This window comes from Furipterus horrens, unplaced genomic scaffold, assembly GCF_987537825.1.
Source record: "Furipterus horrens unplaced genomic scaffold, mFurHor1.1.pri manual_scaffold_2, whole genome shotgun sequence".
Taxonomy (NCBI): Eukaryota; Metazoa; Chordata; class Mammalia; order Chiroptera; family Furipteridae; genus Furipterus; species Furipterus horrens.
In genome coordinates, this window is record NW_028327172.1 from 81,644,848 (window position 1) to 81,659,506 (window position 14,659).

The 14,659-nt window shown below is 37.0% G+C and overlaps 1 protein-coding gene across 2 annotated transcripts in view; it reads right to left on the reverse strand.

Moving 5' to 3' along the window:
• ALG9 (ALG9 alpha-1,2-mannosyltransferase) overlaps positions 1 to 14,659 on the reverse strand; it is a 119,450-nt gene that overhangs the window by 79,233 nt on the left and 25,558 nt on the right. For both annotated transcript variants that reach the window (XM_090265913.1, XM_090265915.1), the window contains exons 5-6: positions 13,499 to 13,587; positions 11,519 to 11,654 (exon numbers count right to left, since the gene is read on the reverse strand). In XM_090265913.1, the coding sequence (XP_090122039.1) occupies positions 11,519 to 11,654; positions 13,499 to 13,587 (225 nt within the window). The remainder of the gene's footprint in view (positions 1 to 11,518; positions 11,655 to 13,498; positions 13,588 to 14,659) is intronic.

Genomic DNA, 14,659 nt, shown 5'->3' on the forward strand with positions numbered 1-14,659 from the left:
ACACTGGGATTCTGCTGCAGCTGTCAGGCCGGTGGCATTCCATACAAAGAAAGCCACAGAGCCATGCCACCCTGGAGACTCTCAAAACTTGCCTCCTGTCATCCTTGGTGTCAGGTTGTGAAGCGCATTATTTGTAAACCCAAGATCTATTACTAAAGAACCACTATTTCCTCTGAACAAAGGGTACACTCTGTGGCTGATCCCCAGTTGGGGCACATGGAGAGGGAACCCCTCAGAGATTTGAGATCACCATTACCAGGAGGGCAAAACAAAGAAAGCATCTGGATTTCCCCAAGCAACACAGCCATACTGACAGCAACTGCAGAGGTCAGCACTGGGATTTCAGAGCTAAAAAGAGTGGCTCAGCGCCACCTATTGGAAAATAGCAGAAAGACTTTTCCAAATTAATCTGCTAGAGTGCCACTAATACACACTGATGCATAGAGAGAGAAGGAACCCACCAAATACGTACCATGACTAACCAAGGTAGTAAGGCAGCTCAGAAAGAAAATTAAAAAACAAAAACAAAAACAAAAACCCATATGCTACCTTAAGGACACACATCTAAGCTGCAAAGACAAAGGTAGATTCAAAGTGAAGGGGTGAAAATGATTCTCCAAGCAAATAACATTCACAGAAAAGCAGGTATAGCCACACTTGTACCTGACAAAATAGATTTCAAGATAACAAAGGTAAAGAGACAAGATGGACATTTTATGATGAAAAAGGGGACACTACATCAAGAAGACATAACACTTCTTAATATATATGCACCCAATCAGGAAGCACCAAAATATATAGAGCAACTACTCACAGAACTACAGGGAGAAACAGACCAAAAGACAATCACAGTTGGGGACCTTAATACTCCACTGACAGCACTAAATAGATCACCCAAACAGAAAATCAATAAAAGACTGGCGTCTGACTCTAAGACCCGAGCCCACTGTGTCGCATACTCAATAAACCATCTTGTTCAGAAAAAAAAAAGAAAGAAAGAAAATCAATCAAGAAATATAAGCCTGAACTGACACATTAGACCAAATGGACATAACTGACATTTACAGAGCCTTTCATCCCAGAATTTCAGATTTGAGATTACACATTCTTCTCCACAACACATAGAACATTCTCAAGGATGGACCATATGTTTGATCACAAAACTAGCCTCAACAAATTCAAGAAGACTGAAATTATACCAACCATATTCTCTGATTACAATGCCTTGAAATTAGAAATCAATAGCAAAAAGGAAGTAAAAAACCCACAAATATGCAACTAAAAAAAATGACTGGTTCTAAGAAAAAATAATGGGTGAGATAAAAAGATATATAGAGACATTTTCTGTCTGTGTTTTCTTCTAGGACATTTACTATTTTCATTCTAACATTTAAGTTTTTAATCCATTTTGAATTTATTCTTGTGGTGGCATAAAAAGGTGGTCTAGTTTCATTTTTCTGCACATATCTGTCCAATTTTCCAAACATCATTTATTGAATAAACACTTCTCATAGTAATATTTTATCAGACATACCTGATAAAACAAACAAAAAAAGTAAACAAATAGGACTATATCAAAGTAAAAAGGTTTTGCACATCAAAGGACCATCAACAAAATAGAAAAACAACCCACTGAATGGGAGAACATATTCACCAATAAATCTGATAAGGAGTTAATATCCAAAATTTATAAAGAGCTTATAAAACTTAGCAGTGGCTCAGCCACAGCCTGCAAACCAAAATGTTGCTGGTTTGATTCCCTGTCAGGACACATGCCTGGGTTGCGGGCCAGGTCCCCAGCTGGGGACATGAGAATGGCAACCAATTGATGTTCCTCTCATATATATCTGTTTCCCTCCCTCTGTTTCTCCCTCCCTTCCTCTCTCTATATAAAAAAAATAAAATATTTTTTAAAAAATGGGTAAAGGACCAGAATAGACACTTCTTCAAAGAAGACATACAGATGGCCAACAGACATGTGAAAAGATGCTCAATGTCACTAATCATCAGAGAGATACAAATTAAAACCACAATGAGACATCACCTCACACCAGTCATAATGGCAATTATCAATAAATCAACAAAACACAGGTGCTGGTAAGGACGTGGAAAAAGGGGAACCCTTTTGCACTGTTGGTGGTAATGCTAACTGGTGCAGTCACTGTGGAAAGCAGCATGGAGTTATCTCAAAAAATTAAAAATGAAACTGCCTTATGACCCAGCGATTCCACTTCTGGGAATTTATTCGAAGAAACCTGAAACACTAACTCAAAAGAATATAAGCACCCCTATGATCATTGCATCATTATTTACAATCACCAAGATTTGGAAGCAGCCCAAGTGTCCATCAGTAGATGAGTGGATAAAACAACTGGGACATTTACACAATGAATAAATACTATTCAGCCATAAAATAAGAAAATTTTACCCTTTGTGATAGCATGCATGGACCTGGAGAACATTATGCTAAGTGAAATAAGCCAGTCAGAGAATGAAAAATACCATATGATTTCACTCATATGTGGAATCTAATGAACAAACTGAAATAACAAACAAAAACAGACAAATAGAGAGCAGATTCATAGCTCCGGAGGGAGGGGGTTAGAAGGTGGAGAGATAAGAGCAAAAAAGAAAAAGGACTCATGGACATGGACAACAGTGTAATGATTGCAGGGGTAGGGGGACAGCAAGGAGGACTGGTGGAGGTAGAAGAAGGTATGAGGTAATGGAAAAAATACAATAAAAATAAATACATATACACACAAAATTTATAGAGACAAATGAGAATGACAATACAACATATCAAAACTTCTGGGACGCAGCAAAGCAGTAATAAGAGTAAAGTTTATATCATTACAGGCCTATCTCAATAAAAAAGAGAAATCCAAGTAAACAACCTAACATCACATCTTAAAGAACTAGAAAAAGAAGTACAAAAGCAACCCAAAGTCAGCAAAAGAAAGGAATTAGAGCAGAATTGAATGAAATAGCGAACAAAAAAGAATACAAAAAATTAATACAACAAAGAGCTTGTTCTTTGAAAATATCAATAAAATGGACAAAACTCTGGCTAGATTCACTAAGGAAAAAAAGAGTAAATACCCATATAAACAAAATCAGAAGTGAAAGAGAAGTTACCACAGACATTACAGATACACAAAGGATCATATAAGAATACTATGAAAGACTGTATGACACCAAATTCAATAACCTAGAAAAAATGGGAACGTTCCTAGAAATATATAACCTTCCTAGACTGAACCATGAAAAACTGGAAAACCTCAACAGACCAATCAGCAATGAGATAATTGAAAAAACCATCAAAAACCTCCCCAAAAATAAAAGTCCAGGACCAGACGGCTTCACTAGTGAATTCTACCAAATATTCGAAGAAGATTTGAAACCTGTCCTTCTCAAACTTCCAAAAAAATTGAAGAAGAGTCAAAACTTCCTAACACATTTTATGAAGCCAGCATAACCCTACTACCAAAACCTGGAAAGGATAACACAAAATAAGAAAACTGTCGGCAGCCGTCCGTCTCGAGAGACGATGGTATAGCTTCTTAAGAGTCTATCTGCACCGCCGAGAATGGTTGTGCAGTCCGACTCGGGAGTGACACGGTATCTGTCTCGTCCCGTGTTGAATCGACATCTTGCGATGACGCTGGAGTGTCCTCTCCAGTGAAGCTGAAGCTACAGAGCCTGGGCAGGGTGATAAGGAGGGTCTGCTGTTGTCCATGCAGCAGACCCCCCCCTCTCTTCGCAGCTGAAGGGTCCAAGGGAAAGACAGAGTCAATACAGCTTGGCTTCAGGTGCGCCGCAGGAGTTGCCGGTGTTGACTACAACATCAAACCGCCTTAGGGACTCCGGCTCTGGATTTTCTGTCGGGGTTTACTCCCTTAGCCTTTCCCCTGAAGAGGTATGCCGCAAGGCAGCGGAGGTTTTTTGGAGTCAGAGTTTTCCTTCTCTGATGTGCCCTGACTGGAAGATCGAACCAGCGACACTTAGCTCGCAGGCCGACGCTCAATCCACTGAGCCAAACCAGCCAGGGCTAATAAGAAAACTACAGACCAATATTTCTGAAGAATACAAATGAAAAAATCCTAAACAAAATATAAGCAAACTGAATACATTAAAAAATAATATATCATGATTAAGTGGGGTTCATTCCAGTGGCACAAAGATGGTTCAACATATGCAGATTGATCAATGTAATACACTACATTAACAAAACCGGATAAAAATAATATGATCTTATCAATAAATGTGAAAAAAACATTTGATAAGCTACGACATCCATTTATGATTAAAACACTCAATAAAATAGGTATAAAAGGAAAGTACCTCAATATAATTAAGGCCATGTGAGACAAACCCTCAGCCAATATCATACTCAATGATGAAAAACAGAAAGGTTTTCCTCTAAAATCAGAAACAAGACAAGGATGCCCACTCTCACCACTCTTACACAACGTAGTACTGGAAGTCCTAGCCAGAGGAATAAGGCAAGAGAACAAAATAAAAGGCATCCAAATTGGGAAGGAAGAAGTAAAAGTGCCACTTTTTGCAGATGACATGATTCTTTACATAGAAAACCTTAAAGACTCCACCAACAAAAACTATTAGAAACAATAAACAAATACAGTAAAGTTGCAGGATAAAAAAAGCAATGTACAAAATTCATTTCTTTCCTATATATAACAATGAAACTTCAGAAAAAGAAATGAAAAAAACAATTCCTTTTGCAATTGCAATGGAAAGAATAAAATACCTAGGAATAAACTTAGTAAAGGATGTGAAAGACCTATACACTGAATACTAACTACAAAGCATTATTAAAAGAGACTGAAAAAACCACAAGGAAATGGAAAGATAGTTCATGTTTATGGGTTGGAAGAATCAACATAGTTAAGATGGCCATATTACCCAAAGCAATATACAGATTTAATGCAATCCCTACCAGAATCCCAATGTCAGTTTTTTTTTTAAAGAAACAGAACAAAAATAATCAGATTTGTTTGGAAAACAAACAAAACACTGTGAATAGCCAAAGCAATTCAGAGAAAGAAAAAAAAGCGGGAAGTATCACACTACCTGACTTCAAATTATACAACAGAGCTATGACAATCAAAACAGCATGGTATTGGCAGAAAAATAAGACATAGAGGTCAACAGAACAGAACTGAAAACCCCAAAATAAAACCACATGTATATGGGAAGATATTTTTCAACAGAAGAGCCCAAAACACACAATGGAGAAAAGAAGCTCTCTTCAATAAATGGTGCTGGGAAAACCGGAAAGCCACATGCAAAAGAATGAAACTAGATTACAGTTTGTACCCATGTACAAAAAATTAATTAAAAATGGATCAAAGACCTAAATATAAGATCTGAAACAATAAACTACATAAAAGAAAACATAGGTAGTAATCTTATGGACCTTGATCATAGAGAACATATTATGAATTTGATCACAAAGACAAGGGTAGTAAAAGCAAAAATTAATGGAACCATATCAAACTAAAAAGCTTCTGCAGAGCCAAAGAACCTGGCAACAAAACAAAAAGGCAACCAACTAAATGGGAGATGATATTTGCAAACAAAAGCTCTAACAAAGGGTTAAAGTCCAAAATATATTAAGAACTCATAAAACCCAACTACAAACAAAATAAAATCCAATTAGGAAATGGGCAGAGGATATGAACAGATACCTCTCCAAAGAAGACATAAAAATGGCCAACTGATACATGAAAAGATTGTTTACCCTCACTTTTATTAGGGAAATGTAAATCAAAACTACAATGAGCTACCATCTCACACTTGTTACAATGGCTATTAATAACAAGACAAGCAATAACAAGTGTTGGAGAGGTTGTAGAGTAAAAGGAAACCTCATTCACTGCTGGTTGGAATGTAAACTAGTACAGCCACTATGAAAAACAGTATGGTCCAGGAGTGCAAGGTTCGTACAACATTCTCAAATCAATAAATATCATTTACCACAGAAACAAAATGAAGAATAAAAACCACATGATCAGATCAATAGATACAGAAAAAGCTTTTGATAAAATTCAGCACCCATTTATGATCAAAACTCTCAGCAATGGTTGGAAAGAAAAAAAAAAACTCAGCAAAGTTGGAATACAGGAAACATACCTAAACATAGTAAAAGTCATATATGACCAGCCCACTGCCAGTATCATACTCAACAGGCCAAAACTACAAGCGTTCCCCTTAAGATCAGGAACAAGACAGGGATGTCCACTTTCACCTCTCTTATTCAACATAGTACTGGAAGTCCTAGCCACAGCAATCAGACAAAAAGAAGAAATAATAGTTATCCAAATTGGAAAGGAAGAAATAAAACTGTCTTTATTTGCAGATGACATGATACTGTACATAGAGAAACCCAAAGATTCCACCAAGAAACTACTTTAACTGATAAATGAATTCAGCAAAGTAGCAGGATACAAAATTAATATCCAGAAATCAGTTGCATTTTTACATGTCAATAATGAACTAACAGGGAAATTAGCTTGTGTTTGCACTTGTATTACCTTATACAATTCTTAAAACTGAGAGTAAAATAGGATGATATAAATAAGTGGAAGCACATACCATGTTCATGGATAGAAAGAATTAACATCGTTAATATGTCCATACTACCCAAAGCAATCTATAGATTCAACACAATTCCTGTCAATATTCCAAAGAACTAGAACAAATATTTCAAAAATTTATATGGGACCATAAAGGGCCGTGGCATAACAACAGTGGTTCTCAGAAAGAACAAAGTTGGAGGAATTACATTAATATCAAAATATACTATAAGGCCACAATAATCAAAACAGCATGGTACTGGCATAAAATCAAGACACACAGATCAATGGAACAAAAGAGAGTCCAGAAATAAACCCACACCTTCATAGTCAATTAATATTCAACAGAGCACATACAACGGGATAAAGACAGTTTATTCAATAAATGGTGTTGGGAAAATTGGACAGATATGTGCAGAAAAATGAAACCACCTTCTTACACCACACACAAAAATAAATTCAAAATGGATCAAAGACTTAAATGTTAGACTTGAAACCATAAAAATCCTAGAAGAAAACATAGGCAGCAAAAACTTAGATATTGCTTGTAGAAATTTTGTATTGGATATATCTCCTCCAGGCAAGGGAAACAAAAGGAAAAATAAACAAATGGAACTACATCAATCGTAGATGTTCTTGCACAGCCAAGGAAAACATCAACAAAATAAAAAGACAATCTAAGTAGCTGGGTTGGTGAAGTATGGGGTGGTCTGTGGGCTTCACTTTAAAACTGGTTTCTCTTTTCTACCCTAATGGCTTTGACAGAAAGACCCCAGAGGTCTGAGAGAGGGGAAACCAAAAATATTCCCCTCAGCCCAAACTAAGTATAGTAAGCAAAAGGGTTTTTGGACAGGTGTGACGTGCCTTGCACACCTTTTTCCAAAGAAGCCTTTTTTCTCTAATGTGGGACATTGAAAAATTAATCCCTGCCTTTTGTCATCTAGTGGTTATTGATTAAATGATGCCCTTTAACCCTGTTGCCAAATCTGTTGCCCCCAGAAAAAAATAAAAAATAAATAAAAAGACAATCCACAGAAGGGAGAACATATTTGCTGACACATCTGATAAGGGGTTAATTTCCAAAATTATAAAGTACTTACACCAAAAAAACAAACAACTCAATTAAAAAATGGGCAAAGGATCTGAATAGACACTTCTTCAAAGAAGACATACAGATGGCCAATAGACATATGAAAAGATGCTCAACATCTCTAATCATCAGAGAAATGCAAATTAAAACCACAATGAGATACCATCTCACACTGTCAGAATGGCCATCATCAATAAATCAACAAACAACAAGTGCTGGTGAGGATGTGGAGAAAGGGGATCCCTTTTGCATTGTTGGTGGGAATCAGACTGGTGCAGCCACTGTGGAAAGCAGTGTGGAGATACCTCAAAAAATTAAAAATGGATCTGCCTTTTGACCCAGCGATCTCACTTCTGGGAATATTTCCAAAGGAACCCAAAACACTAATTCCAAAGAACATAAGCAGCGTTCATTGCAGCATTATTTACAATTGCCAAGATATGGAAGCAGCCCAAGTGTCCATTAATAATGAGTAGATAAAACAACTATAGGACATTTACACAATAGAATTCTACTCAGCAGTAAAAAAGAAGAAAATTTTACCCTTTGTGACAGTATGAATGGACCTGGAGAACATTATGCTAAGTGAAATAAGACAGTCAGAGAAAGAAAAATACCATATGATTTCACTCATATGTGGAATCTAATGAAGAAACTGAACTAACAAGTGAAACAGACTCTTAGATGGAGAGCAGATGACAGCTAGTTGCGGGAGCGGGGTTATGAGGTGGAGGAATTGAGAAAAAAGGAAAAAGGACTCATGGACATGGGAAACAGTGTGGTGATTGTTGGAGGAAAGGGGATATAAAGGGACTAAATGGTAATGAAAAAAATACAATAAGTATTAAAATTTTTAAAAATTGACCCTTTCAGCAGACATTGTTAGTCATCACCACATGGCTCTGTTTTTCCCCATTGCACACAGATTTATTTCTCTCTCTGTCTCTGCTTCAAGGGCCGCATGGGTATAGGTCTTCCAGGTTTGATCTTCATTGGTCCCCAAGACTGTGCACGGTGCCTGAGATGTGCTATTTGACCATTTACCAAATGAAAGGACAGATTCAGGCCACCAAGATTTTGTGTGATTCACATACACAGAGCTCACTGTAAAACTGGACCTTTCATTTGCATGTATTATTAGAACTGGGTCTTCATACTTGTGTGATTCAGAATTTGTGCTCTGTGAGTTTGTACTGAGGAAGCCCTGAGCCCCTCTGCTGGCATACAGCAGGCCCTGAAACTGTCCACAATTGTGAATGTACAAGTCTTTGTGAATGCAACTATTAAAAAAATGTAAAAGCAACTGAATCAGGAAAAAAGAAAAAGAAAACAGTATGAGGTTACTCAAAAAATTAAGAATAAGAGTTACCATATGACCCAGCAATCCCTCTCCTGGGTGCCTACCCTACAAAACTCGAAAACATGTATTTACAAAGATACATGCACCTCTATGTTCATTGCAGCATTCTTCACAGAGGCCAAGACATGGAGAACACCAAAGTACGCTTCGCTAGAGGATTAGATAAAGAAGACGTGGTAGATATATACAATGGAACACTACTTGGCCATAAGAAAAGTCAAAATACTGCCATTTGTGATAACATGGATGGACCTTGAAAATATTATGCTAAGTGAAATCAGTCAGAAAAACCTAGGAACCATATAATTCTTAGGATATATGGGGGATATAAAACTGAAATTCTTAGACACAGACAGCAGTGTGGTGGTTACCAGGGGGAAAGGGGTGGAGGAGATAGGAGGTGAAGGGGGCCTAATATATGATAACAGAAGATGGTTTGATTTTGGGTGGTGGGTGCACAATGCAATATACAGGTCTTGTATCATAGAAATGTACACTTGAAACCTATGTAATCCTATTAACCAATGTTACCCCAATAAATTTAATTTTTAAAAAAATTAAATTTAATTTAATTGATCTAAGGTCTATGAGACACTCCAACCAACTGAGCCACACCAAGTCTCATCTCCCTTTGTCTCTGTTGTACCTGACACAAAACATCTATTCCTTCCTCTTCAGACTCTCTAACTCCTGTTCTTACCTGGACTCTTCCCTAGTGCTCCTTTTGTAGGATTCCTTTTTTCCCCTACCTCATGGTAGTACTCTATTATAGTCATAGCTCCCCAAAATAAGCATCTACTTTTCTTTCTCTACTCTCTTTTTCTCAGTAGGTGCTTCCACTCTTGTTGCATGAACAATCACCTTCTTATCTATGACTTCCAAATGTAGGGTGCTAGTCTCAGCCTTTACCCATGCTCCAACCACAAAGAATTCTCTCCCTACACAAACATACTGACACGGAATCTACTCAAATGTCAACTACAGATCCTATTCCCACCTCTTCCATAAAGTCTGCAGAACCAATTTAACCCATCTCTGAATTTATATGGCACTAATCATCTCTATCACTGATATAGCATGTGCTGTCACAGAATATCGTTTTATAATTTGAATTTACACATTCTTTTACTTATATTTTGCATTAACATTTGTGTTTTATTTTTTTCCCCCCAACTAGTTACATTTCTATATACTGTATCTCTCCTCTGATAAGGCAGGATTCTTTGGAAAAGACAATAATGCTGGGAAAAATAGAAGGCAGCAAGAAAAAAGGAAGACCAAATAGAAAATGGATTGATTCTACAATAAAGAAGCCATAGGCATGAATTACGTAAGAGCTGAGCAGGGCTGTTGAGAACAGGACATTGTAGATGTCATTCATTCATAGGGTCGCCAGGAGTTCAAGCTGACTCAATGGCACATAATACACAAGTTATCACACTTTTAATTACTTTTTCAATGCTGTTTTTCCTAATAAAATGCAAGCTCCAAAAGAACAGGAATCATACTGTTTATTTTTCACAGTATTAGTCATGCCTAGCTAGCATAAAAAATTCAATAAATGATGGTCTATTGCTAACTGATTGTGATCCTGAAATCACTTATCTCAGCTAAAGGCAGACCAATCAAAATGTACAATCCAGAGGTATTTGGGGAACTCCCAGAAGTTCAATGTAGATGGAGTAGAGAGTAAAAGGAATGGAGGAAGTTAAAAGGGGCTGAAGAGGTAAAAAGGAGGAAAGATAAGGGCTTTGTAAGTCATGTTAGAGTTTGGACACTGTAAAAGAGGTTGGCAAACTTTTTAGTTAAAGGACCTGACACATGCACACACACAGAAGACTATGCAACAGAGACCATATGCGGCCTTACAAAGTCTAAAATTAAGAGTTCTTTTAACTTCAAACAATCTGGTACTTTTTTTTAATAACAAGGATATACTGCTACTATAATAACCTTAATATCAAGCTAAAACATTTTTCTAAATTACCTGTGATACAGGCAATAAATTAAGGCAGCACAAATAGAAGTGGTAAGAACAAACAGTACAAAAGAGATGAGATATACTATGGAACTTAGGAAAACCAATTCTGGGGGCAAGAAGGACTGAAAGGAACTCAGATTTCAAGCCCTAGCTACTGGGGAAATGCACAGCACAGGAAGAAATGCACAGCAGTGTGGAAAAAAATCCAGCTACAGTCAGAATTGCCTGGATCCAAAAGCAAACATAATCTTAAAGAAAAATTAAGCCACCTCTCGAACTCTACCTTCTCATTTATAAAGCGCTAATAATTGATTTCTCTTGAAAAGTTGTTATAAGTTTAGAGAAATATTATTCCATTTCCCTGTCATTATAGGTCCAAATAACTCCTCTAACTTTAGGTCCTATGCAGAGAGTATAGAGATAACTTAACATTAAGATTAAATATATGCCCAGTGATACAAGGAAGACGAATTGTATTAGTTTCTTACCCAAGAGCCACGCTGAATGGCCAGCCTACGATAGCCCCAGCTGCAACTCCAAGCACAGCAATGGAAATCTTGTCCATATACCAGCCAGTCATGGCTATCAATGTAGTATACATACAGAAACTACTAGGAAGAAATGCTGCAAGAGTAAAGAAATTAAAAAACAGAAAAAGAGGTTTAGGGACAGGAGTTTGAGATTAATAAGTACCAATTATTAAAAATGTACCTACATTGCAAAATGTCAAAAACCAGGAACATATCTTGAGCAATGCTATATTAGAAATGAGCAGTAAAGTGATACACCTTTAAAAAATTAAATGCGATGATTTTCTTATTTCCTCACTCTTGTTTTTTAGGTACCAACACATCACCCAATTACATAATACCAACCATGCCATTCCTCTCCTGGCCTGTACCCCAAATCTAAAACTTACAAAATTTTAGGTTCCCCAGGTATAACCTTAGGTTATATTTCCAGGCAGGAAATGTGCTTCAAGAAACTTAGAGCCACTACTGACAATCTATTTCTGAAGAAGCTTATCTTCTGAGTCTTTGGAGGCTGTCCAGGTACCAACCTGTGCACCACAGGAATTCTAGGAAGCATTCTCAAAGGCCAAATGTTGATTGGCAGCCCTGCTATACATACGTTTGGCCTTCAGATATCCCCCTAATTATTTCCATCTGCATTATTTTACTGTTGTATACAGCAGAGGACTGACTATTTTCAGGTTCTCTGCAACAGTGACCTTTGATCAAAGTGTTTCCACCAACTCCACACAAAAATGCGGATCTGCATCTCCATGCTGTATGAGGTCTACTTCACCTAGCACTAGGGAAGAAAACTCAGTACCAACTCCAACAAAAACCACAATGAACAGGCAATGTGATTTAAGAAACTCAGCAGAGTTCAGAGGTTCTGTATCAAAGGATGCCTTGAACTGAGCTGTGCTGAACTGAGATTACAAAACTAAAGACACTCCCAGGTATCTTCTTCGCATAGAAATCAATTTTAGGAGTAGCAAAGTAACTAAAAAAGCACATGGGGTACAACCTTGACAGATAAATGCTAAATGGCATCAACACCATACCATCTGCAGATTCCAGCTGCCAATGCAGACACAAGGAGGGCAAAGGAATCTCAGGTCTCTGCCAGCTCAGAGGGCAGACCACAGTCTCGTTTAGGACCTGTGGAGAGTCTTGTTAACTCTCAGTTACTCTGGTGTGGAACCCAGAGGTTTCTGAAAAACAACGTGGATTTTGATAGTCAGTAAAGGAAAAATATATAGTTTTGAGCTGGACACTATTTTTGGTGCATATTTAGTGTGTATACCAGATTCTGGTATACACAAGCAGAAATTAAAATTGAGATAATTATATATAGTCACTTAAATTTTCCAGAGAATTGGCAGCAGGCTACCTTGGCTCAACTCATAAAAAACAAATGTTCACTGGCAGCATAGTTTAAAAGCCACCATTCTAAAGTTTTTATTCTCAATTTCTAAAGCTTAGTGTAAAAAATACCCCAACAGAAGATTTATACCTTTATAGAATACACTGCAAATATTAGGCAGAAAGGAAAACCATTAAGAACAGGGTTTTCAGGCAGAAGAACCTTCTTGAGAAAAATAAGAAAATGATTTTCCTTCCCCTAACTACAAGAAAGGCAGGGGGTGCCTCTGTTTTTTAGCCTTATAGTGATAAAATATACAATAACGTAATAGAAAACAACCCAATAAAAACAACACCGCTACCACTTATAAACTGCTTGACTTTGAGTAAGTGAACTCATCATTCTAAGTTCCAGCAAAAATGAGAAAATATTTATCTCAATGTTGTAAAGATCATTCAAGATCGTGTAGATAACAATGGTCTGCAAATTATTGACATGTTATACAAATTAACCTATATCTGGACAAGTTCTTTCTTTCGACACAACTGAAATAACAGTGAACCTGTGATGCCCTCATATGCCCTTTTACTTACCTGAAGATGAGCAGAACATGCCAGTGCTGAGAACCAAGAAGGCTAACATCATTCGACTCACATGCAACCCAAACTTCTTGCACACAGCCCTAGAAGAAAGGCCAAGACTATCAGCACAGCAAATCTTGGGATGAAAATTTCAAATCAAAAGACAAAAACATGCCTGTTTCAACAGAGCACAATGAAGATGTCAAGTCAAATATCAAACAGTCTTGACAGGTTTGTTAGCAATTTTCATGTGCAAAGGAAACCCAAATGTTCTTACACCTTAAGCAGGAGAGAAGCTCTCTCCCTGTGAGGGAATGTATACCTTCTGTGCTAGGGTATGTCTTATGACAATAGAAAAAGAGCATGATGTTGTGGGGGAAAAATAGGCCTCAGACTCAAATGGGCACAGGTTCAAATTTGGGCTCTGTCACTTACTAGCAGTGACACCCTTGTCTAGTTACATAATCACTCTGTCAGATTCCTCATCTGTAAAAAGAAGATAACAATTACCTACTTTGCAAGGTTTCTGTGAGGACAATGCACAGTAAAGTGCTCAGAAAAGTGCCTGGCACAGTTGCTCAATAAATGGTAGTTATCAGAAAAAGATAAACCAAAGTGTTAATAAATGGTTATTTAAGTCGGTGATTCTCAAACTTAAGCAATTATACACTTCCTTTTAATTTTTTTGTAGGTTTTTAAAATCATTATTGCTTCATTCAGTCAAAATTTGTTCAGACATACCCATATATTAATTATTTTCTTGCTCAGTTTTCCTTATTGCATCTCGAAGCTTTCTTTTTGAAATAATTTTGCTTCTGCCTAAGAATATCCTTTTGAAGTTCTTTTAGTGAAGCTCTGCTAATGGTAAATTCTGGTTTTTGCTTGGCTTCTTTATCTTCTACACAGTTTCATTAATTCCTTTTTAATTATCCATATCAGGATATGTTAGGCTTCCTGAATCTGTGGATTAGCATTTTTCATCAATTATGGAAAATTATTAGCTATTACTTTTCTGAATATTGCCTCTCTCTATTCTATCATCTCCCAGAACCTGATTAGATATATATCAGATCTTTATTTAGCTATTGGTCTTAAAAGATCGTTTAGCTGAGTATGCAATTTTAGGATGAGAGTGATCTTCTCTCAGCACTTTGAAGATACTACTTTTTTTCT